This window comes from Morone saxatilis, unplaced genomic scaffold, assembly GCF_004916995.1.
Source record: "Morone saxatilis isolate NCDOM2014 unplaced genomic scaffold, NCSU_SB_2.0 Contig23, whole genome shotgun sequence".
Classification (NCBI taxonomy): Eukaryota; Metazoa; Chordata; class Actinopteri; family Moronidae; genus Morone; species Morone saxatilis.
In genome coordinates this window covers 14799121-14814332 of record NW_023339796.1, presented here as the reverse complement: position 1 = coordinate 14814332, position 15212 = coordinate 14799121, and the positions used below count along the sequence as shown (strand labels likewise).

The 15212-nt window shown below is 41.4% G+C and overlaps 2 protein-coding genes across 2 annotated transcripts in view; one reads left to right on the top strand and one right to left on the bottom strand.

The window, feature by feature from the left end:
• sirt6 (sirtuin 6) overlaps nucleotides 1–1413 on the top strand; it is an 8854-nt gene extending 7441 nt beyond the window's left edge. The window contains exons 7-8 of the mRNA XM_035670784.1: nucleotides 286–409; nucleotides 581–1413. Coding sequence (XP_035526677.1) covers nucleotides 286–409; nucleotides 581–874 — 418 coding nt within the window. The 3' untranslated portion in view covers nucleotides 875–1413. The remainder of the gene's footprint in view (nucleotides 1–285; nucleotides 410–580) is intronic.
• A 6733-nt stretch (nucleotides 1414–8146) lies between these two features.
• LOC118334730 (relaxin-3 receptor 1-like) lies at nucleotides 8147–10341 on the bottom strand. The gene is made up of 3 exons (XM_035670783.1): nucleotides 9869–10341; nucleotides 9180–9623; nucleotides 8147–8788 (listed from the first exon to the last, which is right to left on the bottom strand). The coding sequence occupies exons 1-3, from the start codon at nucleotides 10073–10075 to the stop codon at nucleotides 8177–8179; spliced, it is 1263 nt and encodes a 420-aa protein (XP_035526676.1). The 5' UTR covers nucleotides 10076–10341; the 3' UTR covers nucleotides 8147–8176.
• Nucleotides 10342–15212: the final 4871 nt, after the last annotated feature.

The following is a 15212-nucleotide window of genomic DNA, read 5'->3' as shown; positions in this document are numbered from 1 at the left end:
GCTCGCTTTCCAAATATTGTTAGAGAAATGAAGCATAGCTCTGTCACTCAAATGTACTGTTCAGACCTGTTCAGATCAAACCTTCAGAACGGCTGTGAATGTTGTTAAATAATATTCTGGGTTTTTCAAACACTTGCTTATGTTTTCCTCACTGCCAGTGCTGGAATCTCAGATAACCTCTTAACGCACAACAATAAATCCTCCTTAATGACAGGAAAATAAGAAGAATGTCGCCAGCAGCTGCAGATGTGACTATAATCTTATTTTTCTTCTGTCTGCACCCAGACGAGCAGATCTGGCACTGACGCTCGGCACCTCCTTGCAGATCAAACCCAGTGGAGACCTTCCACTCCTCACCAAGCGGAAAGGAGGGAAATTGGCCATTGTCAACCTGCAGCCCACAAAACACGTAAGTCTCATTCCTGCACCGCCACCCGACACATATGTGTGGAAACATGCTATGAAAATTGAAATACTGTGTACTAATTAAAGGCAAAATTGTGGTTAAATATGCTGCTCATGTTCTTTGTCCGGCATCTTTAGGTTCATCATTTCACTCTTGTAATTTTCTGTCTTGCAGGACAAGCACGCATACCTGCGTATCAACAGTTACGTGGACGAGGTGATGAAACAGCTGATGGAGTTGCTGGGATTGGACATCCCAAAGTGGGAAGGTCCGACTCTCTGTGAGAGCTCCACAGCCACGTCCGAGTCCACCACTGATGTCAAACCAAAGGTTAAAAAGGACCTCATTAAGGAGGAGAGGAAAAGAGACGCAACGGCACTAACAGACAGCGGGAGTGTTAAGGAGGAGACGGTTTCGGTAAAGAGAGAAAGAGCTGACTCCCCAGTGGAGTTAAATGATGAAAAATAGCCTCAGGTATTTTTTTTTTTTTTCAACTTCACAACACAAATCCGTCCAGAAACAAACTTTACAGCTGAGGTTGCTCGGTTTGATCAATTTCACAGAGGATAGAGGTTCTTCTCATCTTCCACCCTCTGAAGCGAAGACTCTTCTAGTACTGTAGTGGTTTTCTTAATCCAGATTTCTTACACTCCCCTTACAGCCACAATGAACTATGATGTTTAACTAACTCCTCCGCTGAAGTTGACCTCATTAAGCAAAATTATCTAAGTGATCCAGGTGTCCCGGGTAAGAAGAGGACACAGCTTTAGGTAGGTGTTTGATTGGGAATCTTTTCTAATTTCTGGTCAGACAACCATCATCCAACTTGTGGCTTTGCTTCATTTGGAGGACCAGTCTTTAACAGACAAGACAACGGGTTGAGATCTGGAGCACACGGTTATAAATAAAGCTTTTAATAAGGTGAGTAAGCTGCACCTTATTATCATTATTAAAAGCTTTATTTATAACTGCTTGCTCCAGATCTCATCCCTACAGATCTAGCCTTTAAAAACACCTTGGGTCGATACTTCACAAGAAGAGTCTGACTGACTAGTAGCCTCATACAGCTGCGGGGCATTTTAGGTAAAGCCTGTGTTTCCTAAACAAGCTGTTATCTTGGCCGTTATTATGTTGCATTATAAAACAATTTTACAGCAATGTTTTTTTGTTTTTTACCCGCACCAATTAGAATTGCAGATTTTCTCCACAATGGCCAATCTGCTTCTCTCATTGTACAAAAGATCTCTCTTCCTCCAGCAAGATGTGTAATTCTACCTATTTTTACGCGTAAGTGCAGCACCTGCTGCTGATGACAGTAATAGGACCGTAATCACGCTGTACGTTTCTCGGAAAAGGTTTTTATTTCAGGAAAAAAGCATTGTACTGATAGAAAAATTCCCTTTACTGTTTTTTTATATATATACATATGTATTTACAATAAACACAATAGGTTCCTGGTAGAACCTCCTGTGTATTTGTGCTTTATGTAATGTCTAACAGCAGTGACCTAGTTGCAAATGTGAACCAACGTTTGTTCATTTGATGCCATGAAAGAATCGATGTCAATGGCCCAAAGACCCTCCTTCTGTTGTACCATTAAAATACGTACAAAACAAAATCCATCCTTAGGTGCTGTTGGGTTTTCTTGTTTTTAAAGCAAGAAGACTGGAGAATGGGTCACAGGTGTTTGTATTACTGCAGTGAACATTACGCTGTGTGTCTGACATTGAATATGCCTCAGTCCATTAAGGCACTTTGTCTCTCCAAATATAAGCAACTGACATTACAGCCAGCAAACGCAGCAGCTGCAACTCAAACACATTCAGTCCAGCTGCCTGTTCTGTGAACGGGTCATTACACAGTCCTCATTACTGCTCTTATCTTCTCCGTCTATACGTCAGTTTGGTTTTTATAGTGTCTGTTCTACGCTGCCTGTTGGAGTCTAAACCCAACGGCAGGTGGGTACGTTGAAGTGTGTGTGTGACACCCAGATGAGGCAGAGCTGTTTTTTGTTTTTTTTATTTAATTTGCGAATTTTGAGATATGAATGTAAAACAAGAAAATTCACCTAAAGGATGCACATAACAGGGCTAGGAGAAGAAAGAAAAAAAAGAACAAATGCAGTTTATATAGCCTTGTTAAAGTTGTTTCCTTTCCAGGCAGCTTGTGCTGTCCTCCCTGCCTCAGGTGTGATCATGTGGCCCCTTGATGGGGACTTCTCACGGTACTAATGAGCTAAATGTTCTCAAAGTGCCCTTTGAATGTACTCAGCCCATTATTTTGTGGTGTTGTATCTCAGGTGGGGTGATATATATATATAGGATATATATATATATATATATATATATACACTGTAGAATATCTTTAGGCAAATGATTCCCCCCTTTAAAATCTAAGGTTTCTAGAGTTTAGAGTTTGTTAGGTCGGCAGTGAGAGAGGTCAGAGGAGAATAGAGACTGGTTCAAGCCAGCAGGAAAGGAAACAGAATCTCAAATATGTGTAACATCTTACGACAGTGCTTGGCAGAAGAGCATCTCTTAGCACTCAGCAGACGACCGCACCAGGAGATTCACCAGGAGCTTGAACGTGGAGCCGACAAATCTGAAATGTTTCCAGCACCTTGTTAAAGCCATGCCATAAAGAATTCAGGCTGTTTTGGGGTCAAAATGGGGGTTCAGCCCCTTATTAGAAAAGCGTAGTTAATAAAGTGGCCACTTCTCCTCTAAAGGTCTCCTTAAACTTGATGTATGTCCAGCGGACACTTCTATCTGAATCTAAATTACAGCGCATACCGTCTCTCCCTGAAAGGTCTAATGGATGACAGTGCAGTTCAGAGCCGTATACTCTAAGGAGCCGTCACGACTCAGAATAGCGAGGAGGCACAGAACTGAAGAACAGCATCAAATGATTTCCAATGCGTTAGTGTTTCACAGGCTCCATCATTAGAAACTGGAAACTTTATATAGCACCAGACAGACTCTTCCTGCAGCTGCTCATCCTCCCAACCTCAGTGAGAAGGACCTTGGTCAGAGAACCCACATCAGAGCCCCTTTGGCCGCGAAGGCTGATCTTTCTGGAAGGAGAACAGTCGGTGCAGCACATCATAAGTCTGTGCTCCGTGACAGCGTGGCCATAAGGAGCCAGTCAGTGACAGCATGACTTGAGTTGGCACAAAGAGAGCAGAAGACTGTGCATCAAAGATTTTGTGGTTTGATGAAGCCAGGATCAAACTCCTCAGTTGTAATTCAAAGTGTTAAGTCTGGAGGAAAGCAGACGCAGCTCATCAAGCATTTAACATGAGCCCTGCTGTGAAGTACCCCGGTGGCAGCTGCATGCTGTGTGAGAGAGTTTCTCTGGCAGTTACTGGGACGCTTTTAAAGAGAGGGAGAACAATGAATGGAGCTAACGAGGTCGGACCAACCTGCTATGCAGAGTTAAAGACCTTCAAGATTGAGATGAGTTTATGCTCCGGCATGGCTGTCACACCAAACCACTACAAGGAAATCATTCAGTGAATCAGGGACCATAGTGTAGAGTCCTTGAATCTCATTAGAGAAATGTTTTCGGAATGACATGACGACTGTTTGTTTACAGATGCTCCTCATTCGGCACAAGCGAGCTCGAGCAAGTCCCTGAGGAAGAAACCTGAATCACTGTCAAGGGTGTTGTACTGCAAATGGGATAAAAATGGAGAGCAGAGGCAGGAACAGACTGAAAAAAAGAAAAGGAAAACACTTTTGAATAGTTTATACATAAAATGAATGTCTCAATATTGAAAACACATTATTTCTCCTTAAAAAATGCTGTTTTCTAAACAAACCTATTGAGTCGTGCATATTTCAGCAATCATTCTTAAAGAGAACATTTTCTCTGAATATAATCTAATTTTGTGAAAGAAAAAAGCTTTCTCTTATGTTTGTTATGTATCAATTTCACTGAATTGCCCCATAATTTTGCTTCAGGAATTAAAAAAATTTAATCCTATCCTTTAAGATGAGTGCAATAAACCAAAAAAACAAGGCTTCATGTCCAAACTCACAACAACCTAAAGGAGTTCAGAAAGGTAGCATAAGCCAGAAGAGACCATTATGGATGAGGTGGAGCGCAAAAAAAGAAGAAAGGAAAATAATTTGCTGCAATTTACTCGTAAATGGAAAGTAAGATGTTCAAAAAGTCTTTTAATTGAGCTGTTACTGCTAAGTGGAGATGAGTTGAAGCCTCCTTGAAAGAAGAACATGACCTTGGATGTGCTCTTTGAAGACACTTGCATTTTAATTGTAATATGCCTGAGTCATGTGTTTCACAAGCTCTGAAATATCACTAATAACTGCATTCATATTCACTACAGTTCCTAATGGAGATTATTCTCTTGAGAGAGGCATGTTTTTCTTCTTCCTGCTTGTGCTGCAACACAATGTGAATTATAGTGCAGCGTAAATGCTCAAGACATTTCGCTTAAATTGCAGTAAATGTTTTTGTTTGTAACGTAATTGTAATACCTAAGGTCAATGCATACATTTATCTGTGTTACCTAAAAAATATAATCTATATAATTTATATCTACAAATTTCAGGAAGTTATGTTACAGAAAGAATAAAGCAGCAATTGCAGACATATAAAATGAAGAAAGAATTGTTGATGGTTGGGTGTAAGGTTTGATTCCTGGAAAAGGAGAATAGATCTGTGTGGGGGAAATGTTAGCAATGCTTGCCTCTTATAGCGGTGGCTTGAGCAGTTAAATAGTTAAATAGACAACAAAGACGGTTTTGGTGAGTTTGTTTGTTTTGTGAATGAAGTCTGGAAGGCCATAGCGATATAACAGCTGTTTCTAATCAAACAGAAGGGGTTTTACTCTTTAACAAAAAGGTCTGTCTCTGTAGGGATCCTCTCCACAATGATGTCAGACACAATAACAATCTGATCCTGTCAGTGCCAAAAACAAGCACTTTTAATGGAAGTACTTTGTGTGTTTGCATTTATTTTCTCAGACGAAGCAGCCTACTGCTCTGACTGTATTTCAGCTTGTGAACAGAACATGAACAAATTGTATTGTGGTTGGCGTTTGGATATCAAATGCAATCAAAGCTCTTAACTCCCATTTGAATCCACATGTTCTCTCAAAGAGATACAAATTTTATAGTACAGTCAGAAAAGTCCCTGCACATAAAAATATCTACTTGTGTATTTAAGAATAGACTTTTATTCAGCAGTATCAATTGTGCCTTTTTTTTCAAACAGCGTTGCATTCTGGGATGTAAGGATGTGTCATGACTTCACTGCGTCCTTCGCATGTCGCCTCCAAGTGTGATTGACTGCAACCCTTTTCTGTGCCTTTATACACATTCCAGCTCGTCTCATCATAAAAGTAAACATCTTGAGCCTGTAATTGCTTTAAACCACTGATCCATGCTGGCCCTACACGGATGTATAGGGACGGTACTCGGATGCATTTTCTCAAGTGGTTTTCATCAGTGGGAAATTGTTCCCTGTACTTGAAGATGACAAGCTGGGCACACTCGCTGGTACTTGTCAAGTGTTGCTTGTTTTTCTGCGAAGCGGCTCCCAAAATGGAAGAAGGCCATGTGGGTGTGAGTGGATGGACTGTAGTAGCTCTGGCAATTGTTTAGAGCTTGATGAGAAAACAGTCAAATTATGAAGCAAGCTCATCTAAAGGAAAGACAATAACGGGTGTTGGCAACAGAAGACTTTCTTGTGTTGGGCAGCAATCACACGTTTGATTGTTTTTTTTCACAGCTGGAAGGTGCAGGGTCCCTGGGTGACCTGCTGGCTTTTTTTAAGCGGCATCATGGCCTCCCACACAGACCTGCTCAATAAATCTGTGATTCTGATTGGAGAAGTAATTACTACCAGACTGGCACACAATGGAGGGACTGTGTTGGGGTGTGTGTGGTATTTGCATGTCAGCCCCTAGGCCTATCTGCGGGCAGCTCAAGATGGTTATCAATGTTCAAACTTTAAAGGTTGCAAAAGGGTAAAAACGTGGAGCAGCTTTTGTGCGGCTGACTCATTTTGCTCGTCTTCGCGGTTTTGTGACTGCGGTGACTGCAGATGAGATTAACTTTCCAGAGACGTCCCTGAACTCTTTTGTCCTCTCGTTTTTATTTAATGTCACATTACATACGTGTAATCACAAAACAGTTCACAGCTGTACAGCAAGGTAGACACCGAGAGACATGAAAATGGGCGATAGATTCATGCTATGGTCAAACACTCCCTACTCTGAATGACATATGCTGGAGTTAAGTTTTACTGCATATGAAGAGTAATGTGAGGGAGGTTCTAGTCTCCTGACTGAGTTAGCAACAAAAATACAAATAAATATTAAACACATCCAACCTAATGGAAATTGAACAAGCTTATAGTACCCCTGATTGCCTGTGTGGGTGTCAGTACAAAAATCACTTTACATGTTAAACTATTCAAACATCGCACTGTAGTTTTGCTTGATTGTGCAAAAAATAAATAATCAGCCCACATTGTAACTCAGACCTGGCTCATTCAAGGGTTTGATCCTCTTCAACAATGTACTTGTAAAGAGCATATTTTGGCAAGATGGTTTTTCACAAAAGGGTATAATAAAGATAAAAGATAACTGTTCAGGTTTGTCTGCAATAGATGAGTGTGTGTGTTTGTGTTCAGTAGATTTGGAGCGATGACAGTAATACAGTAATATTGTTTAAAAAAATGGCACCTGCTGATGCTCTTTCATGCTAGGAGATGAGATGATAGATTCCACTCTCATTTCTGTCTGCTAAATATGAATCTACAGCCAACGGTTGGCTAATTTAGCTTAGACAGGTAACGGCTAGCTTTGAGGTACCATGCCTTTGTTCTGACCACCCGTTGTTCTGAAAAAAAAATGGCCATTGCTCAGAAGGCCCTTTGTTATGAAAATACACACTCACTGTATGTGGTATCACTAACTTATGTATGTAACTTAACTTACGTAACTAACACACTTAGTTTAACCCAAACCATGATCTTAAACCTAAATGGATAGTTTTGTTGCCTAAAACCAAACTGTGACCGTTGTGTTTATTGTTCTGACCATGAAGACATGAAGGTCACCTGACAATTGTTACCATGACGACAAAGGTCACCTGATGAAGGTCATTGACACACACAGACTGACTTTGTCCTCTCCTGCATGTCCAAATAAACAAAGAGAAAGGGCAAAAAACTCCAGGGAGTGTATTTTCAGAATAACAGGCCTTCAGAGCAGTGGACTTGTTTTCGGGCCGTCAGACAAATGGGGTTTCAGTCCAATGGGACATTTTTCAGACTATTGGGGTTTCAGATTAATGGGCTGTACCCCCGGCTCAAAGAAACAAAATCTGCCTATCTGCACCTCTAAAGCTCATTAATGAAACCATGTATCTTTTTAAATCTGTACCAAAGCCAACCCATTACCCGGCAAATAGCTGAGACTTTAGGAAGTTACTCAGAGCAAAGAAATATTCCCCGCCAAAAAATGGCAATTTGTCATTTTCTCACTTCTTTGTACAGATTAAACAAATGAGATACAATGTGTTTATTAGTGCCAGTAGGCAGATCTAGTTACATTTTAGCTGGAGCCAGACCAGCTGTTTCCCCCTGTTTTCAGTCATTGTGCTAAGCTAAGCTATCCTGTTACTGGCTGTAGCTTATACGTATAAACATGAGAGTGTATTAATCTTCTCATTTACTCTCAGCAAGAAACTCAATAACTGCATTTCCTAAAATGTCAAACTTTTCCTTTTACAGGGTAAATCACATATTGATGTCTTTGTTTATCATGACCAGGCTGGCTGGTGCTTCCTGCACTCTCCTCCCTCGCAGAGCCAGAGTGAGAACATTTTGGACGGAGTGAGACACTCTCAAGAGAAGCGCCTTCAGTCCAGCTCTGTATTCTTTTCGGATCAGGCAGTAGAGCACCGGGTTGAGACAGCTGTTTGCATGAGCTAAACACACAGTCAGGGGGAAGGCATAGGCCTGAGCGTTGTAGAAGGCTTTACTGAAGGGTACCAAGTCAAATTTGATCAGCACTCCCCAGAGGGTCAGAGCCTGGTTGGGCAGCCAGCAGATGAAGAACGACAGAACCACGATGGTGACGGAGCGGGTGACTTTGGAGCGGCGGCGGTGGCGTCCTCTCTCAGACTCTGACCTCTCTGTGACACTGCTGCTGACCATGCTGCCCACGATGCGCCGGCTCAGAATGAACCTCAGGAGGAGGAGGTAGCACACAGAGATCACAATCAGGGGAACTACAAATCCCAGGAGGACTTTCTGTGTTTGATAGAGTCCAAGCAGGACTTGAGGATCCCAGTGGTCGGAATCGGAGTCAGAGAACCGCACTAAGCACAACTCATCGTCTGTAGACACCTGTAAACACAACGTAAGAGGTTGGTCACCCAAACAGAAAACATGTACTGTAAGCAGATCAAATCAGGGATGGTAGTTCAGACGGGAGCATATCTATGTTCCCACTGTCCTAAGTTCCCTAATCCTAGAACTGAGGGAACATACATAGCACCTTGGAAACCATGTCATGTTCCCACAGACCAGTGTCAGGTTGGTGCTATTGTGCATGTTGGCTTACTGGGAAGGTTCTGTTACACTAAATGGAACGGACCCTTCACTAGTATCAATGGTGTTCATGTGGTCATGTCAAAATGGCTGCTGTGAAAAAGTTCTATTATGTGCCATATAAATCTGAGCAACAAAGGACCGTGTGAACTTAGGAAGGCCCCTGTTCAGTCTCATTTCAACAAACCTGCACTGTGGTGGAGTAGAAAGCATGGGGCAGCGTAGCCACCAGTGACACTACCCAAATGGCTAAACTGGCCCATTTTGCACGAGCAGTGGCGATCCTAGGGCTCTCCATCTTCAGAGAGGTAACCAAGGAGCGGTACCGGGTCACGCTCATGGCGGTGAGGAAGAAGACGCTGGCATACATGTTCAGGGTGGTGACCGAGCTCACGATCTTACACATGACCCAGCCAAAGGGCCAGCGGAAATCCATCACCGTGTCCACGGCCCAGAAGGGCAAAGTCAGGACAAACTGGAGGTCTGTCAGTGCCAGGCTCATCACAAAGCAGTCGACAGAAGAGTGGTGGTGGCCCCGGCGGCGGGAGTGGAGCAGGAAGAGTGCCAGGAGGTTACCCACAAGCCCCAGAACGCAAACCACCAGGTAGATCAGCGCGATGAGAACTCGCACCTGTCAAACACATTCAATAAAATGTTCTTATTTTGTGTTTAGTGCAAACAGGATTCATCTTGGAGGTGCTAAGTGATCACACATGGAAACTGAAGCAAAAACACAACACCACCAATCACTTTCTTTCAGCATATGTCGAGGGGATTCATGCAAAATGTGTTGACAGACTCATTTATTCATTTTATCCATCTGGATGTGTAAAGAAAGAAAAAAACAAGGAAAGGTAAATCCTTGAATAAACCTACTGCCAGGTTTGCGCTGTCTCCATGCAGGTCCAGAGAGGACTCCTTGGAGAGGATGTGAAGCCAGCAGTTAAGTGAAAGGTTAAAAGCTCCGAGGTTGGAGGCTGCTCCTGTTGGGCTGACAAGTTTGAAGATTTCGCGTTCGTTCTCTTCTCCTCCGCAGACGCTCAGAGCGGTCAGGGGTCCGGATGCGCTGCTGTTGCTTTGCATGATTCTGCAGAGGAAAGGGCGACTTTCTTTGTTCTTTTTTTTTTTTTCCCTTTCTCTTTCAGGCTAACTTCCAGACTGTAGGTGCGCAGATGTGGTTTCAAAAATGTCCATCGTCCTTGTCTTGCTCAAAGTCTGAGGTCTAGGTCAGAGTTGCAGGATTCATCCGAGTGTGTTAAACTTAAACGCATCTCTGTTCGCATTTTACTGTTTTACAATAAGTAAATAATAGGTCTATATGAGAATAAAAAATAAAAAAAGCAGATTAATCCGTGTCAGCCTACTTAGGAGCCTCCAGGTTGAGATGTGTAGCACTGCAGCTGCCTCTCTTGTCAGTGATGCTGACAGCGTCCTGAAACTCGAGGCTTTTATACTCTCCGAGGCTCTCCTCCACCGCTCGATGGCGCACACATGGTGGATGCCGTATGCTGTATTACTATACTGTTAGGATTATTACAGCAGATAGTCTACCGGACAGTAAGGAAGCTCCACTAACTTCAATTCTGGTTTTAAACTCTAAACAAGCAGATATTTTGAATAGGTTTTTTTTTTTATCTGCGCAGGACATGATGATTAATGTGGAGAACAAACAGGGAGAGGCTTGTGTTGTGTTGTATGGTGGGAACACTTATTTAGTTGTTTGATACAAAAGAGTCGGTGTATAGTCTTTAGTCTATAGCTATTAGGTGAATGGATTGCTGGCCTTTAAAAAATAATAGTAGTTCAGAAAACGTGTATTTAAGACCGTGTTTCTGCTTTCTTTTAATTAAAACGGCGTTGCAGACTATATTAGGTCTGTAGTCACTCACTAATACATAATCATTGTTTGGTATCCCCCCCTCCTTGATGGAGCCAGCTAATCACGACCTGTGATGTTATGTCCAATTATCACATTTAATATTCCTGCATATGATGTGAGGTTAAATTATACATGGTGGTATTTTCAGAAAGGTTTCCTCAGCCTACAAGGGTTTGTTCACACGCATCTGAAATGATGCACATCAGAGGAATGATAAAATAGATTTCAAACAGCTTTCAGTCTGTGTGTGTGTGTGTGTGTGTGAGTGAGAGAGAGAGAGAGAGAGAGAGAGATGTGTGTTTTTGATTTGCATTTCTTATAGGTCACACAATGCATTGCTTTGACCAGCTGTGTGTGCATTAGAGAGAAAGGAAAGAGGAGGCGAAGGCTAGAAAATAATTTTTCAAGTCATTTTCTCAATGTACTTTTGAGGTACCTGGTAGATACTTTTTACAGATTTATACAAAATGATGTATTATTATTGATTAAGCTACCCTGCAGTGTATAAAGTAGTTAGAATGAGCTCCACCTTTAAGGGGAAGCTGAATAAGATTAACTATTTAACCTGTTTTCACACACGGCTTATAGACATGCAAGTGATGGGCTGCCACGTAGCCACGCCCTGGTTGCCGTTACAGGTTTGGTGCCTTGCTCAAGGGCCCCTTAGCAGTGCCCAGTCCACACTCCATACTGTGGTCCATGCTGGACTCTATCCAGAGACCCTCTGGGTCCCAAGCCAAGTCCCTACGGATTGAGCTCCTGCCACCCCCCAATGTTAATTAATGTTACTAACATTATTAACTTTTTACACCACTGCTGGACAGACTAGACTGGATTTACTGCAAATATGTGACTTATAAAACAATTCACTCAAAATCCTTAATCTGCATTTTTCCAACTGTGGAAAGTCTGACAGGTCCCTAAGCAAACTGCAATGCCTCATCAGTTTGCTACAAGGCTTTTTATTGTCATCCCTGTTTCTTTGTCTAGTTTCAGAAGCAGCCAGATGAAAAGGACACTAATATGTTGACAGTTCTTTTTTTCCCTTTATTGTTTTACCAATATTGAGATGGATGGGAATGCAGATATGGTTGGAGTCCAACCCTGAAGCTCTGTGTGAAGCTGTCTATTTGCATTCTGTTGAAGTTTCAAAATATGTCTAATTTAATTTTCTTCCATCTGTGTTTCTCTCGGTACTTAGGAAAAGAAAGGATATGGGAATACTGTCATTGATGATGTCAGAGCATCTAAGTGATTTGAACTCTCATGCTGAACGGCTCCCCACGCTCTTCATACAACCAATGTTATTACTAGAAATTACAAAGTGTGGGAAAATTTTTTAAGAAATTCCGAAAAGGAAAAGAAATAATCTTTAAATATCTCAAATATCCTCTATATCCAGAATCTTCCCACCCAAGGTCAGGTCCCCCGAGGGGAAATTTGTCTTGGGGTTGCCTTCACAGAAACAAGCATACCTCAACAACACACCATCAAAAAACAATTACAAAATCAAACATCTCAAAACATGGAAGACACTACATTTTAACACTGACAACGTGGCATCTTAAAAAGAGACCTAAAGAAACTATAAGAATTAAATTGCTATGGTGCTGGTTTGTTTATTGCACATTGCCCTATTGCACCGATTGCATTGATTTAGTATTGGAGTTCAGCAGCTTGATAGAAGTCGGGACGAAATATATCTTCAGTCTATTTGATTTGCACTTTGGCACACAGAGTCTTCTTCCTGATGGTTGTACACTAGTAATACCATATAAAAGGAATAATGGCATGTCAAAGTGCACTGGCTCATGATTTGAGAATTAAATATTTTTCTTCTTCTTTTCTCAAAAATTAATGAAACCAAAAATGAATAAACTCAGCTTCCAAGAACATCTGAATTAATAATCTTTTCCTCCTGTGGTCTGTTTTTTACCCTTCAGGTAGCAATGCCTTCGCTCAACTCTGACATGATTGATATTCTGATATTCAGAGTTTCTACATATCGTATAACCCTTTCTTACACTACCACAACACGGTGCTTAAAGCAGTCTAATGGATAATTCATGTGAATAGTGGTTTGGGTTTGCTGAAATAATTTGGTTTTTAAATTGTAAAGTTTTTGTCCACCTCCTCAGTTCTAGTAGCAGCTTGAACAAACGGCAATCAGAGAGAACTGTTAAATGTAAATGACACCTATTCTGCAAATAAAGCTGCAGCCTGGATTTTAGAACGGAGGTCATTTACCCAAAAGAACCCCACCCCCATAAGGCATTTTTGATTAAACTAGAACTTTCAGAGTATAAAATAAAATCACAAAATGTAATATTCTAGTTATACATTTAACTGCTGTATTATATTTTCAGCCAGTGTTCATTTCTGACAGGGGAAATGGCCCTTACTCAACCCCTCACGCTTTAGTAATTTATAGTCATGTAAAATATTTTGTTATATAGTCAGGAGGTGTATTCTCAGCAGCACAGACACTACTGAATGATCATAGAAGCATTCTAAGAATATTATATAGGAAAGCTACTTTATAGAGCATATAGACTACAATATAGTACAATATAGTATTTGAAGTATATAGTGTAGATCATATTATAGATCCAAGATGACAGAAGGGTGGGACTGAGAGAAAAATATGCAATTACTGAATCTGTCTGTCTGCTACCACAGACAGCACCAAAGATTTATTAATATATTGCATAGGCTACTGATATTTCAGAGCCATGGTCAGGCCCACAGGTTCTAACTTGCACAACACAGAAGTCAGGATCAATGAGTCAGACAGCCTAGAAAAACATGTTCAACCCAGGGTGCCTGGGTAGCTCACCTGGTAGAGCTGACACCCTCCCTACCAAAGGCTGAATCCTTGCTGCAGCAGCCACGGGTCTGACTCCGACCTGTGGCCCCTCTCTCCCCACCCGGGAAGGTGGCCCTCCTGGCTGTGAGACTTTTTCCCGGAAGGTTGCAACATCCCTAGAAGAATCAAATGAATCTTGAGATTGCAATGCATTCGTTGATGCCAAACATGTCAAGCTAACTTACTGGGAAAGGGGCTAAATATCGCTCCAAAGTTGACCTGTCTTTACCACGAGGTCTGCGACACCTCAGTGTCAAATAAACTGACCTTGTCTTACATCCAATGTAACAAATGATGGATGTGCCTCTGCTCCACTCTCTGAGGCTGTTTATGAAACTAAGGGCCATGTGTTTCATGGTGCTAACAATGTTGATAGATATAATTTCATATGACATTATAGCTATGATGCTGATTAATTAATGTTATACAATGCAAATATTTTTCAGCTAGATTCCCTGTTGACTGCATTCAATCTAAACAACTGCTGATATTAGTTTAAACCAACTGTGTTAGTGCTCGCCTTTCTCTTGAAAGAAATTAGTCAAAAGCCGTTTTCCCTCAGTTTGTCTTTTTCTTTCCTTTCTTTTTTAATTTTTTGGTAGCCTGATTTACTCACTGGTCACTCAAACAATATAAATCTCACAGTGGTAATTGTTTTTGCAGACCAAGCACTTTTACTTTGATAGTTTTAGTACATTAAGCGGCTAATACTTGAATGAAGGACTTTTACTTTTAAATGAGTATTTTTTGTATTTCTGTAATATTGGTCCTTTTTACTTAATTAAAGGATCTTAATTCTTTCACTATTGATATTCAGTGCTTTAAGCAGTGGCAGTTCCTGTACTGTAAATGTCCAATCACAATTGTTGAGCCAAGATAGATTATGCAGAGAGAATATTAGATGATGAAATAATTCATGAACGTGAAATAATTTAATTTGCTCTCAGGCAAAATTGTGAGTTTTCCCACAAGAAGCATCCAAGAAAAAAATACTATTATAACTTATCTCAAGACCTGTTTTGAGAGGCTCTATACTGGTCATCTTTGGAGTGTGAAGCATCACACTGTATTTTTAACTCTTTATGATCAGCAGTCACCAGTTTACCACTGACCCAGGACCTTGACACTTGACAGCCCCTCTTAAAAACACTTTTATGACCTTCTATTATTGATTTTATTAGGAACCGGTTAAAAAGGAGGGGGTCCCAGTCTGACATGTGTCTCTATCTGAGAATAACTGCGGCCCTCGGACACCTGGGACCTCAGCATGTGGCATTTCACTGTCAGATCAATAGATCATTTCACAAAGGCCCATGTGGCTCCTCAGGGCCCCATCTCCACGGCACGTTTCAGGCCTGCAGTGCATGGCTATTCTGAGGGAACGCACAGCTGCTGTTAGCTTCACCTGTCACACTGTCAATACACACACTTGACACCTCAATTTACAGATGGGTGTTGAGAGAGAGAGAGAGAGA